Source organism: Pristiophorus japonicus, chromosome 5 (assembly GCF_044704955.1).
Source record: "Pristiophorus japonicus isolate sPriJap1 chromosome 5, sPriJap1.hap1, whole genome shotgun sequence".
Taxonomy (NCBI): Eukaryota; Metazoa; Chordata; class Chondrichthyes; family Pristiophoridae; genus Pristiophorus; species Pristiophorus japonicus.
The window spans coordinates 59,227,409-59,254,151 of NC_091981.1; the positions used below are offsets into that span (position 1 = coordinate 59,227,409).

The 26,743-nt window shown below is 40.2% G+C and overlaps 1 protein-coding gene across 5 annotated transcripts in view; it reads right to left on the reverse strand.

Moving 5' to 3' along the window:
• Positions 1 to 299: 299 nt before the first annotated feature.
• LOC139264358 (F-actin-uncapping protein LRRC16A-like) overlaps positions 300 to 26,743 on the reverse strand; it is a 554,868-nt gene continuing 528,424 nt past the window's right edge. For all 5 annotated transcript variants that reach the window (XM_070880668.1, XM_070880667.1, XM_070880669.1 and 2 more), the window contains 5 exons: positions 26,142 to 26,220; positions 19,123 to 19,326; positions 10,994 to 11,137; positions 9,671 to 9,823; positions 300 to 1,494 (listed from right to left, as the gene is read on the reverse strand). In XM_070880668.1, coding sequence (XP_070736769.1) covers positions 1,286 to 1,494; positions 9,671 to 9,823; positions 10,994 to 11,137; positions 19,123 to 19,326; positions 26,142 to 26,220 — 789 coding nt within the window. In that variant the 3' untranslated portion in view covers positions 300 to 1,285. The remainder of the gene's footprint in view (positions 1,495 to 9,670; positions 9,824 to 10,993; positions 11,138 to 19,122; positions 19,327 to 26,141; positions 26,221 to 26,743) is intronic.

The following is a 26,743-nucleotide window of genomic DNA, read 5'->3' on the forward strand; positions in this document are numbered from 1 at the left end:
AGGCAGAATTGTCAGGCCATTTAGTGGGAAGATGGTGAACATTATCCAAAACCATAAAGCATATGATCAAGTGCAAATTAGAACGATAAAATCATATATACACAAGTTATTCATAAGTAATTTTCAATTTTAGTCTCAAAATGAACTACTACCTTGTTGCTCATACATTACTCCAACTACCTTCACTGTGATTGAATGTTGTGTCCATTGTCACCTTCATCTCAGTACAAAGATAAAACCAGTGCAACATGTAGTAATGAACTGTGACTGAGCATATTAATGCAATGGTAACAAAACTGTAGAATCATTCTCTTTATTGGTACAAATATATACATGAAGAAATCCCCTCTACACTGGAACTAACCTACAGTGAGCAATATATGCCACTGGAAGGCATAATGATTAAATCATTTCAATGTAAAAGTGGGTAGATAAACAGATCATCGGCTAGCCTAATGATTAAAATAAAAATAAACTTCCCTGTTCCAATAGTCCATTAACATGAAACTGCTAAAAGTTACACCCCACCAGATGTACCCACCATCCTTACATATTCTTGCTCATTGTGCTTATGGCAATGTTTATTAAAACTGATTTCATAATCTGAAATGGAGTATCTGTACATCTGGAGGACAAAAGATGCCCTGCTAGAGGATTACAAACCCTTAACCAAGCTCCCCTTTTTATTTATAATAAATTATACAAATTTATTTCATTAGTGTGCTCCGTTAGTATAATTACTTTGCTCAATTGCATACAGGATTATATCTTGCGCGCGCATTTGACACACACAAGCACACAGGAGTACATCCGTAAACTTGCTGCACCTTGTACAGAAGCCGACCCTAAAAAGTTTCCAGTTCAGTTGCTCGGTTTACAATATCCTTGTACAAGGCATGTATTCCTCACAGCTACTTTACAGAATTCCAGGACACGAGAGAAATTGCTGGCATTTGCAAGCAAAATTAAAAAAAAGGAATGTTAACTTTTGTCAAAAGTATGAAGGAGAAAGGGATGAAGTGAAGAGATAGGAATCATGGGGAAGAAAATAAAAATATGTATGCAGTAAATAAATGTAATAAACAATCTTTTAAAGAATCAAGTTTAAAAAAAATTATTGTTTGTTTTGGAAGCTAAGAATCCAGATGCTGTTTTCCAGTTTTTTTAAAAAAGTATTAATTTGATGGTTGGCTGGTGAATAGAAACATATTAGATCATTTTTACACCCTGATTACTTGTATCACTGTGTGCTCTTGTGCTGCTCAACCTCCCTACCCCAAAGCCTCTATACAAATATGTAGTCTTTGTCTCCTTCTTCTCCAGAATCGCTGGACTTGCTGCCATTCTTCCCCTCTGTTTTCGAAGGCTGCCGCTCTCTCTTGGACATCTTCTCCTTCGCTCGCAACTCTTGATTCTCAGAAAATCGGCCTGGCTTGCTTTCTTCGGAGTGCAGGCTTTGCTTGGAACTTGCTTCTGACACAGAACTTTGGCGTACTGGTGATTTTTAATAACAACGAAGAAGAAAAGATTACTTTAAAACATATTAAACAAGGTAAAATAGAACAAATACACAACTGGTATATGGAATCACTAATAGTTCATGAGGACATGATCAAAAAATTGGGTTTATATTGAAACAGTCTCGAAGGCAGAGGTGGTTATAAAGCCTTGTCCTGAAGCAATTGAAATTTTTGAAATTTATCCTTATCCAATAATCCAATGCAAAAATAAAAACATTATTCAGTGACTGAAGTTCAAATACTGGAAAGCCAATCCATCACCAATAGGTCAGAATTCAAACCTGTAATTGTGCTATGATCATCCAGTGTACAAAGCATACAGTTCAGCTTGATGCTAATGACAGTACATTTCTCCAGATATAAACTGTAAACAAAACTAATACCTATTTGAAAACCTTAAGAGCTAAAATTCATGAATTGGGAGATACTTTCAAACTCGATGGGGAGAATTCTAGAAGCTGGTAATTTACTTCATTAATCTGTAACAGTTGGTTCACTTGTGCATTACAATGGCTGAAATAATGAGAATATGCAATAAAACATTTGATTTTTCTCTCCTTAGGCTCACAATTATAAACAGACCATTTTCCAGCAGAAGGGCTGGATCAGGCATGTCACTCCAAGTCATTGCCACTCTTAAGTAGACACGAGTTGGAGTGCGATAGCAGCATCAGATGACATTTCTGTCACCATCCCCTCCTATGTACAAGTACCTGACTTCCACTTGCACCTTCCCTCCAATAAGCTTGCGCGACTGGGAGATGTAACATGTCAGGATATGAATTTGCCTCCAAGATGGTAGAGGGTGCTGGTAAGCTCATAATGGAAGTTCTTTCTCTTACCTCACATATAAATTGCAATAAGAATAAGTTAAGAATACGAAACAAGTATAAACACGCAAGACATGCGGAGTCAGAGAACAATGAAAATTTAAGCAATGTTAATCCAAATTATACATTCACCCTCTCATGAATAAAGGATGAAAAAATTGCAGATGCTGGCAACACAAAGCATCTGAAACAAAAAATGACAGGTTAGCATTTTGGGTGGAAACATTTATTCCGATGGGAGTTCCTGGATGAAGAATCGATACTCAAAATGCTAACCTTAGTCCTTTGTTCAAATGCTGCTAGAAATGCTGTATATTTTCAGCACCTCTCGTTTCTAGTTTCTGAATGTATAGGTCAGTGATTGATTTCTTCTAAAATATTCACCAAACGGTCTAATTCCTTGCTCCGATTTCACAATTGCCCTGACCCCACTGGGTAAGGGATCATTATGCATGTACACCAAGCTCCAAGCTGCATCCCCACGAGCAAGCAGGAGTCCGCCAGTGGCGCCGAGGAACACTCCAGTGGTGCTACAGTAAAACAATCACTGTAGAAGATGAAGGAGGAATGGGCAGATTTTAGGCCTCAACCTGGCCATCCCAGCAGCAGTGGTGGTGAAAGATGGAAAAAAATCCAGGTTGGGATGTGGTGGTAGGCTTCACTGCCCCAGTTCCCTGCTGTGCTTTGCACTTGTTTGCCCCAAATACTCATTCCCTTTTGTTGGACTAATCCTTTAGAGCTCTACAAATCATGTCAATAACTTTTCTGGTGTAGATGCCATGATTTGCTGTCCTGGTTTAAATCAACTCCAATATTGGACCTGGAATGGCCTTTCATGATTCCCCTCAGCTTAGCCCTTGTCAATACCCCCAACATGATACCTCTCATTTTAATTTGACAATACTACAATTGGCTTAATCTTGTGTCAAGTGTTTGTTGCCAATTTATACTGAAGCTTATTATTGTTGCAATATTGCTAATGTGCTATTTTCTTTGGTTGAGTTCCCCTCTAACATGCTATAGCTTCTGCTATGTAATAAAAAAAATTAACATGTTACAGAAAAAGACAAATTTGAATGAATTTGTGTCAAAAATAAAGGAACTTGAGAATACTTGATGACATTATTTTTTTAAATATAGAAAACACACAAAATATTTGGAGCAACTATACCATCATAAAAGCGAAACATACATTTCTTGGACCATTACATTTATATGCATTCTGTCGATATGTGAGGTACCTCTGTTTTAATATTTGGATGAGCTTATGAACTTCAAAGAAATACCATTCATGTACATTTTTGAGGAATTAAAAGCGACCGGGTATTGTACAAAGGACAATGGCCCAGAAATTGAGCTACTTACCGTCAGCCGTTTGCACCGCAATGCTGGAAAAAATGGTGGCCGCCGCTCTAATGCCCATCTCTGGTGCGAGACTTGGCAATCGCCATTTTGGTGAGGACCTTAGCGGTGCCGATAGCAGTGTTGGCCCTGGACATTCTAATATGGAGAGTGTGGCGTCATGCCGATTAATGTCACACTCTGCGAATTTGGGCCTTTGCGCTGAGTTCTAAGCTCGCTCTGAAAAGCGAGGGTTCAACAGACTGAGAGACGGTCAGCACTTCTTAAATGGACACACACATCTTTCAGGTGAGTTTGCATTTAAGCTTTTGGACTGGATTTTAAAATATTTTTTCGATTTAGTGGCTTGGTGCAATACATGTAAAAAGTTTTTTTTTTTTTAAATGTGCAGGGAGTCCTGCTGCATGCTGCAAGGCCTTAGATGGTAAAGGAAGGTCTCTGAGACAGAAAATGCTGGAAATATTCAGCAGGTCAGGCAGCATCCGTGGAGTGGTTCCCGTCTCAGGTTGAGATGTTGCCTGACCTGCTGAGTGTTTTGAGCATTTTATGCTATCAGTTCAGATTTACAGCATCTGCTCAGAGAGGGAAGAAGAGGAGGGAGCAGAAGAATAGGATGCAACACAGACAGCCCCTTTCTGGCTGGAATCATCCACCTGTGGTACCAGTGACAGGAACCCCAATTCCCCATTTGACCCACACCTTACCTTCACCCCCCCGTTACTGACCATCACAGTGTTCTCTTGGCCACAATGTCTGAGCTCATGCAGTAGCCTGGGCACTGTAGCCAGGTCATGGGGGTGACATTCCTGGCAGTGACAGCCTAGGTGATCTGGTCCCACATCCTTCTTTCTGGAGGGCTTCCTGCCGCTGTGGCTAGAGAATCTCTCTTGCAGTGTTGTCCCTCTGCACAAATCTGGAGTGCTGTGTGTGATACACTGGGTGCCCCTTCCCTGGCTTACTGAGCCATGTGTGTAAGCACTGAAACACTTTCCCCCCCTTTTTTTTTAATACGGAAGGCAATTGTTAAGTTTTTTTCAGAAGGTAGTTTAGCTGCGAGGGCTAAAAGCTTTCTATTTTTAAATTTTTTTCATTTTAGAAGGCAGTTCCCTTTAAGGGACCACACTGCTTTCCAAAATGAAAGTCTTGCTTTAAGAGAAGGCTATTCTTGCTGCAATGATACTACGGCCATGCTACATTGGCCCTCCTGCCAGGACTACCGCCATGAAAACGGCCTTGCATGGTAAATTTAGCACTGGGCTAATGTTAATTAGAAACCAGCACCAATATCCCGGTCCTGCCATCGCCATTAATTTCAGTGTCCGTAAACTCCAGCCCAGCAGGTGTTTAGCGATTTCCAATTTTTAGCCCAATGTGCCTTTTCTTCACTACTACTGCCTTATGAATTATAACAGAACTCAAACAGATTTGAGTACTATGCGGTTTCTACCTTTGTTGGAACATCAACTCATTTAGGTACATAGTAACAGGAGTAGGCAATTCAACCCCTCGAGCCTGCTCTGCCATTCACTTTGATCATGGCTGATCTGTATCTCAACTCTGTTCACCCACCTCGGTTCCATATCCCTTAATACTCTTGCTAAACAAAACATTTGGATTGAACATTTCATCTGAACCGATTCCAAATGATTTTTTAGAATACTGTGCGATTCATTAATCTATTATTATATTAGTCTTCCATTTTTTACTTTTAACTATTTATCAGATTTTTCAGTTCATTTATAGCTAAAATTGATTATTTCTGTTGGCCCTTTCAACCCACAGGCACCAATTGCTGCTGGAAATGGCAGATTACTTGTTATACATTGAGTATTTATTTTTCTTTGGCAGAAGTTCAACCTCCACCTACAGTTAGTAATCCACTAGCAGTCAGATGGTTGTGTTTAAAGCACTACTCTCGGACTTGATCAGGCTGACACTCGTACTGAAGGAGTGCAGCAACGTCAAAGGGAAAATCTTTTGGATGAGATCTTAAACCAAGGATCCCTTTTGTACCTGGATATAAAAGATCCCTTAGCACTATTCACAGACATCAAGAAGTTCTCTCAGTGGTCTTCTTTTCACCATCTCTACCAAAAACAGACTGAAGACAAAAAACCTCAGACCTGCTCCACCGCCATAAGTACGATGTAGTGGGAATCTTGCTTTGCTATGCTGCTGAGCTCCATTCCTACCCCTGCCAGAGTATCAACAGTCTGTCAAGTTAAATGTTGCCGGTGGGCACCTATGCCAGTATGAGTGCAACAGGTGTCTGCTTTGTGTGGGCAGGAAAGGGAGAAAGTTAGAGTGGACGAAGGTACGGCACTAGACATCAGAGGAAATTTGTAGTTATGAATATAATTGCTGGCAACACAATTGTGGGGTGAACTGGTAGATAAAACAGAACAGATTCTCCTGGAGCTATTCTCTGCCCAGTTTTCCTTGTAATCACTGCAGCCAGGTAACTGAGTAGCCCCAAGATCAGGAAGATTTGCCTCAATATTTTTACTTGGTGGTGTAAGTCATTAGATTGAAAGATTTCCTGGAGGCTGGAAACAATACCATTAGTGATTACTGTAACTTTGCAGGCTGTTCTTAGGAAACATTTCATGCTAACATTTGATTTCCTGTCTTGACTTCAGAATGTAGGAATGCACAGAGATGACTGCACCCGGAGCAATGGAGCTTCTACATCTTTGTAGCTGTGATGAATGGGTCTGCCATGTAAAACCCTTGTGCTGCGTTTGGAGCAGGTTACATACTTAAGTCACGTGATAATGGAGGACAACATAGGTGTCACTAAATTACTTACTTGGAAAGGAGTCATGGCATTTAATGCTGAAACAAAGAGCTGGCATTAGTGAAAGACTGAATCAAAGTTTTGAAGCATAATATAAAATCAAAAAGCTGCTCTGTGTCAAAGGTTTTGGAAGTCAGAATCCCAGAGGATAGGATACATTTGTACATAGGGTATGTTGCATGAGGTGCAATTTCTTGGTCTTCAGATAGATGAGCATAATCTGTTTCCATGTCAGAATTGGTCCAGCATGTGTCAGGTTCATAATCCAATTATTGTTAATGCTATTGTTGCAGCTAGGAATTCCTGAGAGAGCCAGATTGGAGAGAGGGTAGAGAGATTTCCAGGGTGATACAAACCTCTTTTGATTTTTATGTGTGTTTCTAGTATGGTGATCTACAAAGAGCAGGTTGTGCTAGGGGAATTAACCGGGAGGGCTCAGCCTCAACGCCTGGTCCAATGTTCAGAGGGAAGACCAGATTCCAGGCTAGAGTAGGAATCCCAAATGAAATTTGGGAAAGTTGCACCTTCTACCGTGCTTGGGGAGTTGTAGGTATTTGAGATATATTAACAGATTCTCAATTGCAAAAAAGGAACTTGGAAAAGGGTCTGTTGCAATCTTGGAGTTGTTAGGCAACAACTTTAACTGTCAGCAACTGGAACAGGTAGGCATTCATAGGGAAATGTATTCATTTTTGTTATGCTTGGTTTTCCACAAGAGTGATTTGGGCAAGGTTCTTTTATCTTTCTGAGGCCCTATGTATTACTGGTCTGGGGTGAAGTGGGAGTGGAGAACCATTTCTTTTGTACAAGTCATTGAGTGTGGTAGTTAATATGCCTGTGTGTTTGAAGCAATATACTGACTATGCAAAGAGGTAAAATCTATGGATTTGTGTGAAATGTCCTGTTTGATAGACATATCTTTCATTTTGGTATAATTAAGTTTGTACCTTAAGAGCAAGTCGAAAACCTTGATATGTTGGAAAATACTGAGCAATTAGGTGGAGTGGTAAGTTACATAAAGCAAATGCTTTCATTATCATAGAGTGATATTCTGTGCTCTGCCTTCTTGCCTGTACTGAGAATGTCTAAAGCTTCTGCCAGAACCTCGATGGTCATGTCAAAGGGGAGCAGACAAAGATTATCCCTGACTGGGCCAATATCCCAAAAATCTGACTATAAGCTGACTGCCCCAGAGCTGTATCTCCAGTCCATGACAAACACTTCCAAAACCCATCTCAACCTGTGTACCATGTTCGTCTCCAAATTACAAGACACAAAGCCAAAGAGGACCTGGGAAAGCAGGTACCATTCTGGCCTGTGACTATAAACTAATATGCACTCCAAGGTCTCTCTGTTCCTCTACACTTCTCAGTATCCTACCATTTATTGTGTATTCCCATGCCTTGTTAGCTCTCCCCAAATTCATTACCTCACACTATAGATTCTGAAAGGCTCTTGGAAGAAACTCAGAACCCAGAGATCACAACAAAACACTGATCAACTTCTGATGAATGAATCAACTGAGAACACTGCTGGCAACAATGGGTGAAAAAGAACAGATGGTATGGACTAGGTTGAAACTTTGCCGCGCAGCTTAAAGGGAACATGGTTGCCTAATTCCCGTAGAACCGTAACGCAGCAAGGAATCAATGCATTCAGAAGATGAGTTTTTGTTAGGTTAGGATATCAACGGATAATGAGCTATGGCGGGTAAATGGAGTTGAGGTACAGATTAGCCATGATCTAATTGAATGCAGAGCAGATTCGAATGGCTGAATGGCCTATTTCTGTTCCTATGAGAGGGATGAAAATCAGCAAAGTGAACTAAATCCAGCAATTCATCTTCACAATCTGAGCAGAATTGGAAACTTAAGGATAGAATAGATTAATATGGACAATCTATGTCCATAATTGCAAAGGACTAACCAATCAATACCGTAGCCTCTTCTGAGCAAGAAACTGTGTAAACTCACAGTAATTTTCATTAAAAGTTACCCAATCTCTTTACATACACAGAGATCACATGTTTCAAGGATGTAGTTAGGGGATGAAAGGCTTATACACACAGGAAAGGTCAAAGAGGAGGTGCAGAAAATTAAATAGCTCTATTCCCAAACCGATGAAATATATCCTGCAGTGACTCCATTCATCAACCTGAATTCATGTATTCAGGAAATACAGCACACAGTGTATGTTCACATGGTGATCACAAAGAAAATGAATGAAATGAACACTTAATTTGTGGCACACAAATATTAGTGGCAAAGTTTGTGTGGTTGACATATTTGCTGAAATTTGAAAGTTTTTGTTAAACCAAAAATCAAATTCCACCACCATGAGGACGAACATCAAAGCAAAACTATCACAATTGTAGCATCCCTATCCCTGGTCCTTTTGGAAGCTTAGATTTAACTCAATAAACTAGCTTCTTAATTTTTGTCATCATTCCAAATGTTTTAAAAAAATGCTAATTTTATGCGAGTTCAACAGAAGTCACGGTTATAATGGAATCCCCGGTACATAAATTTCACAGGTTGCTTGATTCTGAGTGTATAAAATAAACACGAGACAGGGAAGGAGATACTACAGTTTTCAATTACAAGATCTGCCTCCAAGCATGAAAATGGCACCAGCAAATTTATAGTAATCCAATAGAAAAAATGTGTGCTTACAGTCCGTGCCACTCATGGATGGATGGTATGTATCCTGGCTTTTGTAAACAGGACTGCTGCATTGCATGCCTAAATGTCTCAAAGCTATTGTGTAGCAGTCCAGTCCAGTCTCTTCCAGACTTGCAGGCTGTTAGGTGATCCAAAATATAAGTACAAACTCAATAGCCATGGAAGATTTATAATTTGAGAGAGAGCAAATTAACAGTTTTTAAAATCAGACAGGTTTATGCTTCAGCATTTAAGCTCATCAATTCTGGTTTGGATTTTACATCCATTCTGCATGAGCCCAACTCAAACCTTTTCTCGGGTTATGATGTAAAAATGCCATTATACCAGATCCAATAATACAATTATGTACTACAGTTAGAGTTTTGTAATTTGTTGTGCCATATATGCAAATATTAGTTTGTATGGAAGTCTCTAAATAAATTGTCTATTTGCTGGTGCCAACTTTACCCACCACCACACCAGGAAGGCAAAAGTTCTGACCAGTTATTGGCTGTGATTTCTTGCGTTCAATCTCGCTCGCATCATTCATTGCACCAGTTGATGATTGTCTCAGTGTTCTTTTGACACGCACTCCATTTTTTGCCATTTCAGAATCATGCTCTGTGTCAGCTCTACTATCAAGTCCAAATAGCTCTACCGGGAAAAAGGGCACTTTTTAATCTTTACTTCATACACACATTCAATGCATAATGAAGCAGCACAAAATACACCTGAAGAAGGTCTACATTGACCTTTAGCTCACTAAGTTTTCTTGTTGTTCAGAAATTCTCCATTTAAGAATTTATGAAGATTTGTTTTCTGTTTCTTGTTTTGAACAGATTTACAGTTTAAAAAATATATATATATTCTAGGAAACTGAAAACTTCTTTCTGGTTTACCATCTGTAAATTTTCAAAGTGATACATGCTGCCTCCCTTCCAGACATCACAGCTCAATGTTAGTATAAAATAATCTTCCTCGTCTCACTACTTAAATATTGTTCAAAATGTTTAAAACATGAAAGGCACATTTGTGTAGTTGACCAACACTACTGAATTAGAGTCGTTTTGACATTTAAATGCTTAGAAATGCTCATTATTCAGATTTTAAATGATCACAAATCATCACTAGAATCCCTAGCGCAGAAGTTGTGTGTTTCATTATATATTTTGTTTCTTTTGCAAATTTACCTTTGCTTCAGTTTATGGAGACAAACAAATGAAAATGCATGAAGAAACATACATTTTGTGACTATTTTCAGTATGTAAAATGCATACAAGATGGTTCACACTTTGTAGTGGTTCGTACAATTGCAATAACTGAAAAGATATGCATTATTGGCAATTACAGAATTAAGTGTAAATGCAGGGAATTTACATTTGCATATCTAACCTTCTAATACATCATCTTTTTACAAACTTTATTGCTATTGTACACCACCAGTTTACAACTCTTCAACCCAACACATACCAGACCCCTACCAGTCTCCAATCAGAACCAAGCAGGTACCGGACAGAACAAGCTCGTGCGTTCTAGATAAACTGCAGAAATATGATTCTTTTCTCAAGTTTTAAATACATACATGTGCCTTAACATTCATAAACTCAATACTGAGTGTTCTTCTACTGAATTACTGGCAGAATATCTGGTCTGATTCTTTCGGGTTACTGGTAAGGTGACAGAGGTAATACAGGTTAAAGTGTTAACTGTCTGCTGTATTGTTCAATTGCACTTCAGTGAAACAATCCAAGAAGCCCATCCTGCCCTCCAACTTCAGAAATTCTATTTGCCTCCCTTGCCTTACATTAAGTGATGTCAGCCTACCTTCATGTGAAGACGACCAGTTGCTGGGCCCACTGAAAGGAGGGCTGCACTGTCCATCTTTATCCGATGGTATTCGCCTTAGAACAGGTGGGACCAGAGCAACTTTGGGGGAAGAGTGACCAGACGGTGATTCTGGGTTTTCCTCTATAACATGGAGTAACAATGGCATCACTTCCTGTTAATGTTGTTTATCCACATATAATATTATCAATGTCTTGAGTAAAACAACTGCTTTGCATTCAGTGATCTCAATTAACCCTTTTCCAACAAATTATGGGTCAAATTTACAAAGGGTTTAGTCAGTTACTTTCCCCCCTATAAGCAGCACGAATCGTAATGGAAATTTTACAAAACATACATCGTATTTTCATTAATATGCAACTGAATATCTATACTAGTTGCTGCAGTATGGATGTGTTTTCAACTATCAAATCACTTGATTAATTGCATATTTTTGTACAAGTATAAATGTATGAATGTAAATATCAGACAAGTATAAATGTAAATTAGATGAGTTTTAAATGCTCTTCTGTCTCCAACTGATGAGAAAGACCAACTATAAGTAATCCATCAAATCCAGTTTCTAGTAGAGAGTACAATTGTACTGTGTTTGAGAGTGATGTGTCTAAGTCCAAAACTAAGGTCTTAAATTTAAACAAAGCCAATTACGGAGGAGGAGAGACGAGTTGGTAGAGGTAGATTATGAAATTAGATTAAAAGATATGATGGTAGATAAGCAATGGCAAACATTTAATGAACTAATTCATAAATCTCAATGATATACATTCCACTGAGGAATAAAAACACGACTGTAAAAGTGGCATATTTAGAGAAGTTAAGGGCAGTTATTAGATTAAAACAAAAGGCATACAATGTTGCCAAAAAGAGTAGTAAGCCTGAGGATTGGGAGGGCTTCAAACATCAGCAAAGGATGACTAAGAAATTGATAAAGAGGGAGAAAATAGAATACGAGAGTAAACGAGCAAGTAATATAAAAACAGATTGTAAGATCTTTTACATGCATGTAAAAAGAGATTAGCTAAAGTAAACATGGGTCGCTTAGGAGAAGAAATTATAATGGGGAAAAAGGAAATGGCAGAGACGTTAAACAAATATTGTGTGTCTGCCTTCCCAGTCGAAGACACAAAGAACATAGTGGAATTTGTGGGGAACCAATGGTCTAATGAGAATGAGGAGCTTAAAGTAACTAATTCAGTAAAGAAAAAGTACTGGAAAAATTAATGAGACTAAAAGCTGACAAATCCCCTGGACCTGATGGCCTATATCCTTGAGTCTTAAAAGTGGAGGCTGCAGAGATAGTGGATGCACCGGTTTTGATCTTCCAGAATTGGAAGGTAGCAAATGTACCGCTGCTGTTCAAGAAAGAAGTGAGAGAGAAAATAGCGAACAATAGTCCAGCTAGCCTGGCATCAGTATTAGGGAAACTACTAGAATCTATTATTAAGGACATGGTAACAGAGCACTTAGAAAATCACAATATCATTAGGCAGAGTCAACAGTTTTATGAAAGGGAAATCGTGTTTAACAAATCTATGAGAGTTTTTTGAGGTTTTAACGAGCAGGGTGGATAAGGGGGAACTAGTGGATGTAGTACATATATTTGGATTTTCAGGAGACATTCAATAAGGTGTTACACAAAATTACGGCTCATGGGATTGGAGGTAATATATTAGCATGGAGTGAGGATTGGTTAATGGACAGAAAACAGAGAATAGGAATAAACGGGTTATTTTTGGGATGGCAGGGAGTAACAAGGATCAATGTTGGAGCCTTAGCTATTTACAATCGATATCAATGACTTAGATAAAGGGACTGAGTGTAATATATCCATGTTTGCTGATGATACAAAGCTAAGTGGGAAAGTAAGCTGTGAGGAGGATGTAAAGAGGCTGCAAAGGGATTTAGACCAGTTAAGTGATTGGGAAAGAAGGTGGCAGATGGAGTATAATGTGGGGAAGTGTGAAATTATCATTTTGGTAGGAAGAATGGAAAAGCAGAACATTAAAAAAAGGTGAAAGACTCGTCAATTTTGATATTTAGAGGAGCTGGGGTTCCTTGTACATGAATCACAGAAAGTTAAGATGTAAGTAACAGCAAGCAATGAGGAAGCCAAATGGCAAGTTGGAGTTGGAGTACAACAGTAAAGAAGTCTTTTTGCAATTATATAGGGCTTTGGTGAAACCACACCTGGAGTACTGTGTATAGGTTTGGTCTCGTTACCTAAGGAAGGATATACTTTCCTTAGAGGGGGTGTAACAAAGGTTCACTAGATTGATTCATGGGATGAGAGGGCTGTCCTATGAGGAGAGAATGAGTAGAATGGTCCTATATTCTGTGGAGTTTAGAAGATGAGTGTTGATCTCATTGAAACATATAAAATTCCAAGAGAGATTGACAGGATAGATGCTGATTGTTTTGCCTGACTGATGAGTCTAGAACTAGGGGTCACAGTCTCAGGATAAGGGGTCAGCAATTTAGGACTGAGATGAGGAGAAACGTCTTCATTCAGAGGGTTCTGAATCTTTAGAATTCTCTACCCCAAAGGGCTGTGCGTGCTCAGTTGATGAAAATATTCAAGACAGAGATCAATAGATTTTTGGATACAAAGGGAATCAAGGGATATGGAGAAAGTGTGGGAAAGTGGAATTGATGTAGAAGTTCAGCCATGCTCTTATTGAATGGTGGAGCACGATAGGGGGCTCCAATAGCCTACTCCTGCTCCTATTTCTTATGTTCTTATAGAACAATTTGGACAACATTATAATACTACTGGCACTAGCCCAATGGCAAGTATTATTTCTCTGGACATAAAACCACAGACACTTTTGAACATGTGTAAATTTGGAATTTTGCCTGGCTTCATTTTAAATTAAAGGAGATGGCATCTTTGAACTTAGATCATACTAATTTAAATTACTAATGGCCGCATCAATGCAAGTAATAGACATTTGTTATACTGTCTGGTTTACCTTAAACTAACACACTAGTAATGTGTTGAACGGGCTTGGATCTTTGCAGATACAAATGTAGTTTCCTAACTGGTCTGCATCAACTCCACTTTCCCACACTCTCCCCATATCCCTTGATTCCCTTTGTATCCAAAAATCTATTGATCTCTGTCTTGAATATTTTTATCAAGCTCCATTTGTTTCAAACTAGATTTTACTTTCACCCTACACATGGCATGTAATATTGCTGTGTTTGCCTGAAAACATGATTTCAGAAGAATTAATTTAAAGGGGTATATTTTGCTTCAGTTCAACAGCATCTTTTGAGTTCTGGTATCTAGTCAAACGGAGGACTCTGTTCCATTCCTTGGCCGCGATTTCGCCACAGGCGGCAAGTTGAGTGCGGCTGAGGTTGGTGGCGTGTAGTAAACCTGCCTCCGACACGAGCCCGCCCTCTGTCCCGAATCCTCCAAATATTGTACTTGTTAAGCCCGCCCTGCGGGCTTCCTGTCCAGTTAAGAGGAAGCCGGTCTGATGACGTCATTTGATGACGCATCACCAGCTGGTTTCCTTAAAGGGACCATGCCCACAATGATTTTGACAGTTCTTCCGTCAGAGTTCTACAGCATTGAGGTGCTGCAAACACTGACCATGACTGCAGAGAGATGCACGGCTGCACCCAGGCTCTCCCATGACTCCCTCCAGATACTTATGGAGGGAGTCACAGCACGCAGGGAGGTTCTCTTCCCTGTCAATGGGCGGAAGGGACCTCCCCAGGACACCAATGCCACCTAGTTGCATATTGTACAGGATGGCACAAGCAGGGATGTCATTAAGAGGACCATACTGCAGTGGGGCAAACCTTTCAATGATCTCAGTTGATCAGGAAACATTACCGCAAAGCCATCCTGCTGTGCCACTCATCACATCCCCATCACTCTGCCTTCCCTACTCTACCCCTTACTCACAACAACTTATCTTGCACCTCCACCCATCCCTCTCTCTTGCAATCTATTTATCAGTTCCCCATCTCAATAGCCACCCCTCACACAAGGGTTGCACTTGGGTCCTTTAGCCAATGCAGAGTTTATGTTGATGTGGTGTCAAACATTGAAATCTTTATTTTCAACACTGTGTTCTTGGACAGATTTGTGGGCACCTTTGGAAGTGGTTTAGTGAGTTGTAATGAATAAGACATAAAGGTAACCCCCACAATGGTGATGAATGTGAAAGGAATAGCTTGGACATTCCAGGGATGCTTTATGGACCTGGTCGTGGGGTGCTGCCAACTTGGCACATCATGTGGTAGTCAGGGTGTACAGCATCAAATAAAATAAATGTGGCCATGGTGAGGTCATTGCTGGCCTCCCGGGCAGCAATGTGGTGGGATGCCGATGCCTTGTGCAGCATCAGGTGATTGTGGAGAAGGTTGGTGCTGCTACTGGTGATACTGGTGTATTTAGTGATGTTGGTGTTGGGGCTGATCGTGGTGGGATTCTGAGGACCAAGGTAAGATTTTGTCAAGGGCACCGATGCTGCTGGAATAGATGGCAGGTGAGGCTGAAATGGCAAAAGCGATCTGTCAATGGTGAGAGAGGTTGCTCCAAGGAGGTGACAGTGAACAGACAGTTCACTGCAAACACTTCCAACCTGCATACAGCTCAAAAGTTTCTTCCAAATCCTGAAGGCTTCATCTTCTGACATTGGAAAGTGAACAGCTGTGAAATGGTAGTTTTTATACCACTTCTGCAGTTGCCAAAGCAATAGAGAGTCAACGAGAACCTGACTCCACTTACTTGCCGTGTTCCTTGTGGGACGGCAATCACATCAAACAATTGGTAAAATTGAAAGTGCCTGCTTTTAATCCTCTTAACTAGCACTAAACTACCTGTTAAGTATGTTAATGAAGTGGCCCGCCGCTTGGTGTCGGGTCTGCAATCTGCTTGCAGACATGACAGGTCAGAAACTCATACGGAGGTGGGTGTGGAGCGAGATCACGACCCGCTGCCAATCAGGGCCACTTTGATAGTGCACCCGCCTCCAAACCCACACTCACAGGGTTGGGAAGATTCCGGCCCATATGTGGATTGTTTTATTTACTTCATTTTATAATTCATTACACTGCTACTGAAAGCGGTACAGGAGAATAAACACAGGTTAAAATTGGCAAATATTGAACTTTTTCCATCAATTATTAGAGATTTGGCTGCAATTGACATGTTATAGGCACTTCCCATACCATTTCATATGGTACTTTTATTATTTTGTCAAATTTTTGTATTTTATAATTTCTAATTAATTGTTAACATTAGCCATTTTGGCCTTTGAGTTTAATATCAGCAATTCTGAAATGAATGTTATAGCCCACTTAATCCATTAAACAAATAAATGCAACTAGGGTACTTGTTAAATTATTAGGCCACAAAGCTCAAAGGATGGATTATTGAAAAGGTACATGTTTCAAATGGTCAGGAACAATTTCTGCTTCTGGGAACTGCCGCTACAGCACTGAAAGAGAAAATGAATAAAAACCTAAATTTTAACAAAGCGGTCACATCAATATGCACTCTGAAGAGTTAGAGCAGCCACACGATGTCCTGACTATCCTGCTTGTACTTCTTTCTTGCTGTAAGTGGGATGACTATTTTGATGATTACTTTGGCTCACGTGCTTTAGGTATTTTTAGGGAACACAACAAAAAAGTTTTAAAAAATTGGGTCGTAATTTCTGGCCCGTACGGGAAGCACATGCACGAAAACCCGGAACTTGCATTGTCAAGAGTTTTCGACGGATCATCCGTACCCCCGGGAAAGGGGCCTCTGTGGGCAGAGAGCTGGGCTATTTGTCCAACTGCTGCCCAGCGAATGCCTGGTAAAAGTGTAAGGTCTGCTTTTACCAGGCATAAGAGTTTAAAAAAAACATAAAAATCAAATTTTATCATTTATACATTAAAAAACCTGTACAATAAGGAAAGTTTATTTTAGCCCCTTTAAAACATGTACATTTATTTTTCAAAAAAATAAATTTTTGTTTTAAATATTTAATTAAATGGCATTTTAATAAATTTTAAATATGTAATGTTTTTAAAATTATTTATTTGATGCGTGGAGGTATTTTGAGGGTATCCCCATTCATACTTATGGGGTTTCCATACATACAGAATCCCCATAAACATGAATGGGGATTCCCTTCTTTTATTGGTTGGGCCGGCCCGCATGATCCCAGAAGCACTTGCGAACCACGAGCGTCCCTGAGATACGTGAGCCTCTACCCGCGAGCATCCGGAGAAGCCAGGACTGTGAATCTCCTGGACTACCAGGTACACGCGCTTTAAGATGTCCGGTGATCATAAAAGATGCTATATAAATCCAAGTCTTTTTTTTAATCCGTGCGCTTTTCCATTTTCTTCGTACAAGTTTGTTATGATCTTAAACTTTCAATGGGTTGGAGAAGGGAGTTAAAGGAGTGGTTAAAAAGAGAGCACAAACTGCACACATACTGGGCCGAAAATTGTAGCCTCGCCGGGTGCTTACGAAGTGTGCGCAGATCTGGCAAAGCTTTGCAAAAGCCGGTTCCTGGGATGCAATGCGCATGTGCCAAAATCCAGCTTTTCCGATCTGTCAAAATTTCTTCAAACAGATTCTACGCATCCCCAGAGGAAGGTTGTCCACGCAGCAGAGATTGTGCTACATGCCCAACTCATGCCCAGTGAATGTCCTTCAAACTTTTATGCCTGATGTATAGCTTACTTTTACAAGTGTAACACTTATAAAACATAGAAAAATTAAATTTAATCATTCATTTTTATGTAAAAAATCCTGTCCATTAAGGTAAGTTTATTTTTAACCCTATTTTTTTTCTAAAACATTTAATTTCAATTAATTTTAAATTTATGAGATTTTTTTTAATTTATTGTGCTGTGTTTCAGTATTTTAGGGGCTTATTCTCGATAGTAATGGGAACTCTGTACAAACAGAGTTCCCATTATTATCAATGAGAATACTACCTAGTGATTGGTGGTCCAGGCCCACGTGATTGCAACATAGAAGTCTGTATGTGGAAGACAGATCCCTGGACGCTGCGCAGAGAATGAAGGCCTCAGACTGGAATCGTATGTTTCTCCGGGACTAACAGGTAGTTTTGTAGATTTTTTTCGGGTCGGATGCGTTCATACGAAGGAAGCCTTCGATCGCAATTTTCCCCCCCACTGTATCTCATTCATCTTTATTGTGCAGCAAGATCTTATTTTTGCATTATAAATTAAGTTGATGAGAAGCAAACATATGTTTTTGTAATGTACCTGGCTTAACTAATACTGAACAGAATCTTGCTTCACGGTAAATGAATTGAATTTTGTTGCATCTAATGTATATTATCGTGACCCATTATTTCAGTGGAACAGAATTTATTGTTACTACTGCATCAATTGTAGCTCTGCATGCCGCCTCATAGGTCAGTGAGCTTAGCCCAAGAACTGTCCTACTTGTAATTGTGTGTGTTCTTTCCAATACCAAAATGTAATTTTGTGAAAGGGATTCAAACATGGAGTCGCGGGAAAGATAGGCACGGATTTGGGAGGCCTACATTTGGGTCTCGCCAATACTTTATGGAACATTATTACTTGAACAGACATGAAAGGGATGAACTATAAACTGCTTGGCTTGTCAGGAATGAGATAAAAATGATAATTACAAATCCACCACACAGACCTATACAACAGGGTGAAGCAAGGTGGCTGAATTATTTTTCTTTCCGTATTCTCCTCTGTCCTGACCTTACTGGATTACCCAATGACAGAGTAGGAGACCTATTCCAGCTTGTGTCCTTTGAGAAGACCAATAACAGGTGAATGATAATGGCCCAGTGACAACTCTTGCACCCCTCTGTACTTATGTCCTTATTAAAGATTGGAATCCAATGGCTATTATCCAACTTCTACTATTACTTGTTCCGAAGACTACAGTATAGTTTAAGCACAGTAGGTTGTATTCAATTTCTTTCTTTCTTTCAGATGCACTCCATTAGGTCCAATCCTTTTATGAGCCTTCAATTATTCATGTTCATGAGTAACCATATCTTTGTTCATCTATTTTTCTAAACATCTTCTCCATTGATCCCCAATCGTTCAGTTGATGGATTAGTGCTGCAACTTCTACTCACCTGTGCTCCAGCTGGGCCTAGGCTTTTGAGGAATACTAGGACGTCCCACATTGCTGGGCTTGAGAATTTGAGGTGGTGTTTTTGGACTAGTAGGTGTAGTGGAGGAACTTTTAGGCTTCACTGTTTCTGTCTTTGGTTCAGGTTTTGTAAGTTTTTCCGGTGAAGTCAAGCCAGTATCTCCTTTTTGGATTTGTTGACTTCTGGCTACCATAATGAGACAGAAAGCATAGAAAAGAATGTAATTTTAAGAAAGCATTAAAGTTAAATTAAATTGTACTTTATATTGGAAAATGCATGTTCTTTTGAAAAGAAAACAAAACGAAAGTCTGGAATATAGAATGTGTGGAATAATTTCAATGCCATAAGCAATCAGTGCCTTTCCTGACCCAGGAAACATATGAGTCCAGCTGCTTAGAATCCAAGGACAAAGGTTTCCATGAGCACTGTTTCTGCAACTCTGAACACAAAGTTTTAGAATATATCAGAAAACTGCTGTCAAAACAGGAAATGGGTTGGTACTGTTATCATGTTTGTTGTGTTAATATCATCCCCATTATCAACAGCTTTCTACTTATACAATGAGTTTTGTGAATTTAGCAGCGTTTTCAAAAAGTAAATGAGGATATTGTGCTAATATTCTGGAATGCAGCGGGGTGCACAATACCTAAGGCAATGCTTAGGGTGGGTGTCTGTTCAGTGGCGAGTTCTACAGCCCTGGCATTTCATAAGGAGATTCATACTGCATTTTTATGATTCTGGAATTCTCTTTAATGAGGTAACTGTACTTCAGAGTAGTTAACTGTAGAAAAAGCACCTTAGAGCTGCTTGAGAGATGCAATAATGGTTTTCTTGTGGTTGAAGATAAAAATTAAATAATTATTTTCATTCATTCTCGGGATGTGGGTGTTGTTGGCAAGGCTAACATTAATTACCCATCCCTAGTTGCCCTTTGGAAGGAGTGGTGAGCTGCATTCTTGAACTGCTGCAGTCCAAGTGGTGAAGGTACTCCCACAGTGCTGTTAGGTGGGGAATAATTCCTGAATGCTTTGCAATACATCCCAAATTTATTTAATGATAGATCAGCTTTGGAATAGCAATCAGGAATTTGGTAACTTTTTTGGATGCATATTTCTGCTCCAATCTGTTTCTAGATCTGTGGCCGTCACAAATTTTGGCTATCTACTCACCATCCAGACACATAGTAGGGATGCCTTCTTTTGCCACGTTTTGCAATTGGGTTGGAAACCTTCCTGCTCAAAAATGTGTTCACCCGGCTATTAATGGGTTGCTTGTCAACATGGTGGTCTTTACACAGACAGAGGTCTGGATTTTGCTCTCTGTGGTGCAGAAATAACTTTTTCGCATATAGTTGCCCAGAGACTTTTCGCGGGCTTGTCAGCGGGGATTTCTACTAATCTGCTGATTGTTTTAGTGCAGTGCCATCTCTAGGGAATCTGTAGCATCTGTGAACAGGACAAGCAACAGCGAGGCACTTCAACCAATCAGACTGATGCATCCTCACTGAGACATGCAGACTGCAAACCAGGAAGTAAAATGCAGGAAATATAAATTACATGTAAATCCATTTGCATGAAGTGAAATAAAGATTGGGAAATGCTAATGTGATTAAGGGAGAGATAAAAGAGACAAGCAGAAAAAGTTACAATTATTGTAACTATTACTTCAAAATAAAATCGGCAACATTAATTTTCTTCTGAGAGAATAAGACTCCACACTTGTAAAATTAATTTTTCAGGGCCATAGAGGTTGTTCAGCAATAATTATCACTTATTATGCTGTTAATAGCAGCAGCAGCCAAGTTCATGGCACCGTGGGTGGCTCTGCTGTACAGGAGGGCAGGAAAAAGAGTGGGAGAGCTATAGTGGTAGGGGATTCTATTGTAAGGGGAATAGATAAGATGTTTCTGCGGCCGCAACCGAGACTCCAGGATAGTATGTTGCCTTCCTGGTGCAAGGGTCAAGGATGTCTCGGAACGAGTGCAGGACATTTTGAAGAGGGAGTGTGAACAGCCAGTTGTCGTGGTGCATATAGGTACCAACGATAAATGTAAAAAACAGGATGAGGTCCTACAAGACAAATTTAGAGAGCTAGGAGCTAAATTAAAAAGTAGGACCTCAAAAGTAGTAATCTCAGGATTGCTACCAGTGCCACATGCTAGTCAGAGTAGGAATCGCAGGACAGCTGAGATGAATATGTGGCTTGAGGAGCGGTGCAGAAAGGAGTGATTCAAATTCCTGGGACATTGGAACCAGTTCTGGGGGAGGTGGGACCAGTACAAACTGGACGGTCTGCACCTGGGCAGGACCAGAACCAATGTCCTAGGGGGAGTGTTTGCTAGTGCTGTTGGGGAGGGGTTAAACTAACATGGCAGGGGGATGGGAACCTATGCAGGGAGACAGAGCGAAATAAAATGGAGGCAGAAGCAAAAGATAGAAAGAAGAAAAGTAAAAGTGGAGGGCAGAGAAACCCAAGGCAAAAAGCAAAAATGGGCAAATTACAGCAAAAATATAAAGGGGCAAAGTATGTTTAAAAGGACAAGCCTGAAGGCTCTGTGCCTCAATGCGAGGAGCATTCAGAATAAGGTGGACGAATTAACTGCGCGGATAGCAGTGAACGGATATGATGTAATTGGCATCACGGAGACATGGCTCCAGGGTGACCAAGGTTGGGAACTCAATATCCAGGGGTATTCAACATTTAGGAAGGATAGACAGAAAGGAAAAGAAGATGGGGTGGCTTTGCTGATTAAAGAGGAAATTAATGCAATAATAAGGAAGGACATTAGCTTGGATGATGTGGAATCGGTATGGGTGGAGCTACGGAATACCAAAGAGCAGAAAACGCTAGTGGGAGTTGTGTACAGACCACCAAACAGTAGTAGTGAGGTTGGGGACAGCATCAAACAAGAAATTAGGGATGCGTGCAATAAAGGTTATTATGGGCGACTTTAATCTACATATTGATTGGGCTAACCAAATTGGTAGCAATGCGGTGGAGGAGGATTTCCTGGAGTGTATTAGGGATGGTTTTCTAGACCAATATGTCGAAGAACCAACTAGAGGGCTGGCCATCCTAGACTGGGTGATGTGTAATGAGAAAGGACTAATTAGCAATCTTGTTGAGTGAGGCCCCTTGGGGAAGAGTGACCATAATATGGTAGAATTCTTTATTAAGATGGAGAGTGACACAGTTAATTCAGAAACTAGGGTCCTGAACTTAAGGAAAGGTAACTTCGATGGTATGAGACGTGAATTGGCTAGAATAGACTGGCGAGTGATACTTAAAGGGTTGACGGTGGATAGGCAATGGCAAACATTTAAAGATCACATGGATGAACTTCAACAATTGTACATCCCTGTCTGGAGTCAAAATAAAACGGGGACGGTGGCTCAACCGTAGCTAACAAGGGAAATTAAGGATAGTGTTAAATCCAAGGAAGAGGCATACAAATTGGCCAGAAAAAGCAGCAAACCTGAGGATTGGGAGAATTTTGTAATACAGCAGAGGAGGACAAATGGTTTAATTAGGAGGGGGGAAATAGAGTATGAGAGGAAGCTTGCTGGGATCATAAAAACTGACTGCAAAAGCTTCTACAGATATGTGAAAAGAAAAAGAAAAAGTGAAACAAACGTAGATCCCTTGCAGTCAGATTCAGGTGAATTTATAATGGGGAACAAAGAAATGGCAGACCAGTTAAACAAGTACTTTGGTTCTGTCTTCACAAAGGAAGACACAAATAACCTTCCGGAAATACTAGGGGACCGAGGGTCTAGTGAGAAGGAGGAACTGAAGGAAATCCTTATGAGGCGGGAAATTGTGTTAGGGAAATTGATGGGATTGAAGGCCGATAAATCCCCGGGGCCTGATAGTCTGCATCTCAGAGTACTTAAGAAAGTAGTCCTAGAAATAGTGGATGCATTGGTGATCATTTTCCAACAGTCTATCGACTCTGGATCAGTTCCTATGGACTGGAGGGTAGCTAATGTAACCCCACTTTTTAAAAAAGGAGGGAGAGAGAAAACGGGTAATTATAGACCGGTTAGCCTGACATCAGTAGTGGGGAAAATATTGGAATTAATTATTAAAGATGAAATAGCAGCGCATTTGGAAAGCAGTGACAGGATCGGTCCAAGTCAGCATGGATTTATGAAAAGGAAATCATGCTTGACAAATCTTCTAGAATTTTTTGAGGATGTAACTAGTAGAGTGGACAAGGGAGAACCAGTGGATGTGGTGTATTTGGACTTTCAAAAGGCTTTTGACAAGGTCCCACACAAGAGATAGGTGTGCAAAATTAAAGCACATGGTATTGGGGGTAATGTACTGACGTGGATAGAGAACTGGTTGGCAGACAGGAAGCAGAGAGTCGGTATAAACGGGTCCTTTTCAGAACGGCAGACAGTGACTAGTGGGGTGCCGCAGGGCTCAGTGCTGGGACCCCAGCTATTTACAATATACATTAATGATTTAGATGAAGGAATTGAGTGTAATATTTCCAAGTTTGCAGATGACACTAAACTGGGTGGCGGTGTGAGCTGTGAGGAGGACGCTAAGAGGCTGCAGGGTGACTTGGACAGGTTAGGTGAGTGGGCAAATGCATGGCAGATCATGGTGTGGTTATCCACTTTGGTAGCAAAAACACAAAGGCAGAATATTATCTGAATGGCGGCAGATTAGGAAAAGGGGAGGTGCAACGAGACCTGGGTGTCATTGTGCATCAGTCATTGAAAGTTGGTATGCAGATACAACAGGCGGTGAAGGAGGAAAATGGTATGTTGGTCTTCATAGCTAGGGGACTGGAGTATAGGAGCAGGGAGGTCTTACTGCAGTTGTACAGGGCCTTGGTGAGGCCTCACCTGGAATACTGTGTTCAGTTTTGATCTCCTAATCTAAGGAAGGATGTTCTTGCTATTGAGAGAATGCAGCGAAGGTTCACCAGACTGATTCCCAGGATGGCAGGACTGACATATGAGGAGAGACTGGATCGACAGGGCCTGTATTGACTGGTGTTTAGAAGAATAAGAGGGGATCTCATAGAAACATAACATTCTGACGGGACTGGACAGGTTAGATGCTGGAAGAAGGGTTGGGGAAGTCCAGAACCAGGGGATGCAGTCGAAAGCATAAGGGGTAAACCATTTAGGACTGAGCTGAGGAGAAACTTCTTCACTCAGAGAGTTGTTAACCCGTGGCATTCCCTACCGCAGAGAGTTGTTGATGCCAGTTCATTGGATATATTCAAGAGGGAGGTGGATATGGCCCTTACGGCTAAAGGGATCAAGGGATATGGAGAGAAAGCAGGACAGGGGTACTGAGGTGAATGATCAGCCATGATCTTACTGAATGGTGGTGTAGGCTTGAAGGACCGAATGGTCTACTCCTGCACCTATTTTCTATGTTTCTATGTTTACATACGTAACAAAATGAATATTAGAAGTCACGGTGCTATGCAATATTCTCCATCCTAGGTTCCCAGTGGTGCCATGGTGGAACCTGGAAAGAGGGCTTTACACTGGTGATGCTCGTCCCTGCCAGTTGGTAGAATGTTCCACTATGGTATCTCCAGGCAGAAGACCAGTGCGGGGAAATGGAGAGCGTGTAGCAGCAAAGTATATAAGAAATCACTCCATGCATAATGGAACAGTGGGATAGGGATTAAAGCCCCTTGCTGAACTTTTTGATAAAGAACAGTTCTGAGGTTCTGCAGGATCTGTTTCACCTTTAAGATGGCAAATTTATCAATTTCCTTCCAACTAATTGGTCAAGTTTGATGTTACTAGATCTTTGACATGGCAGGACCTTCTTTCTTTCAAGGCAGATGAGAAACCAATATTTTTATTTTATTCCTCTTATTTCAAATAAACCTGGTGAGCTCTGATCATGAATAGCATAATGTACTTGAGATCAGACCTAAGCAAGAGATGATATGCATGGATCCATATCACATGGCTAAGTAACTGCAGGAGTAAGAGCCAAATTGAGATTCTACACTACACTTACCATACGCCTGCGCACTTGCTGTTGGGCTGAGGTAAGTTTGGCAACTTTGTACATGTTCTCTGATTCAACTGATTCTACAGTTGAGTGGACTGTAGCCATGACTGTGAGCACACCTGAATCCAACCATTGCACTGCCTTCTATGCCTGCCAATGGATAGACTCTATCCTGACAGAATTTGCCTCATTATTACACCATACATTGTTTATATGACAATTATATGGCTCCAGGTAGGATTATCAACTAGATCTGACATTATTCACAAGTGACGGATAATAGTCCAGTTGGAAAAAATATGTATTTGTGGCATCTTTCCCAGATAAATTCCTCCACACTTTCCCTGGAGTATTGAGTGACTCATGTATATGGACTTTCTTACACCTGCCAGACCTCCTAGATACTTTGTGGGGAAACAGGGACTGAGAAGTTGCAGGGTTTTTACACTGGGGCTGTATCTATGTTCACCTCTTCTCCATTATTGGTCCTTCTACAGCCTGTAAAGCTTTGCTGTCAGAAATTGAGAGTAATGCTTAATCTCCTCACGTGCATGCGTTCTAGGATTTTGAATAAATTGAATTTTAGTGGTCACATTAGCTTCCTCAATCCTCTCACTGAATAAAATCATTCAGCTTCTAGTTAGTGACTCCAATGCATGTCCTTCTGCAACATTTTTGTTGTGATTGCAACCTTATATTACACACTTTTTATTGTTACCATCAATACCAAGCTCATTCTTGTTCACAGGACTGTCCTTTTCTTAAAAGATAAAACAGAAAATCAACAGTATTTGAAAAATTAGCAGACATCTACTTTTCTTAGAATCCAATGCGCAAACTTAAATAAGTTGGGCATAGCAATTTCTAATATAAACCTAATGAAAAATAATTACAATTCTGTGTATATTAGTAAAGTAAAATGGCAGCCATCTTATAACAGTGTGAAAACTGACAAGCTTAACATGCACTCTCTCATGACACTGGTATATCGTACTTGTGCTCACCTCTACTAGTTTCATCTAGTCGCTCTGCACTTGACACATTTTCATATATCTCCTTGCTTCCAGCTTCATTTTCAAGTTTCTGAGGAGAAGACAACAAAATTGAAGAAATCCTAATAATCAAACCATTAAACCAGTTTCTTAAAAGCAGATACTATCAATCTCTGTTCCTGGGACTGATACAGAAGTCTTTTCTAGATTACTGTTTGAGAACCAAGTTATATTTTAAAATGTGCGTTTGGCACTATTCGAACAGCTGCTCCCATATCTGCATTTTACAAAATGTTGTCATTGCATTGTCACAATGTGGGATTTCTACCTTTCTTTAAAAATGTCGTGCAAAATGCAAAAGCCAGCTTCAAAAAGCAGGCCCCACACTTGACCATTTGCACAAAGTACAAGGGAAATGGCACAGGTTGCATGGTGCATACTCCCAATCTCTTTGAATTAGAAAATCACATTGATATATATAGTCTATCAGGCTAAATAAACAAAATGATTTCATGCAGAAACAAGGGCAAATCAGCAGATATGACTGATTTCAGTATTTCACTAAACTTGATATCATTTGCTACAAAACCACAGTACAAACTATTAGTAGTTAT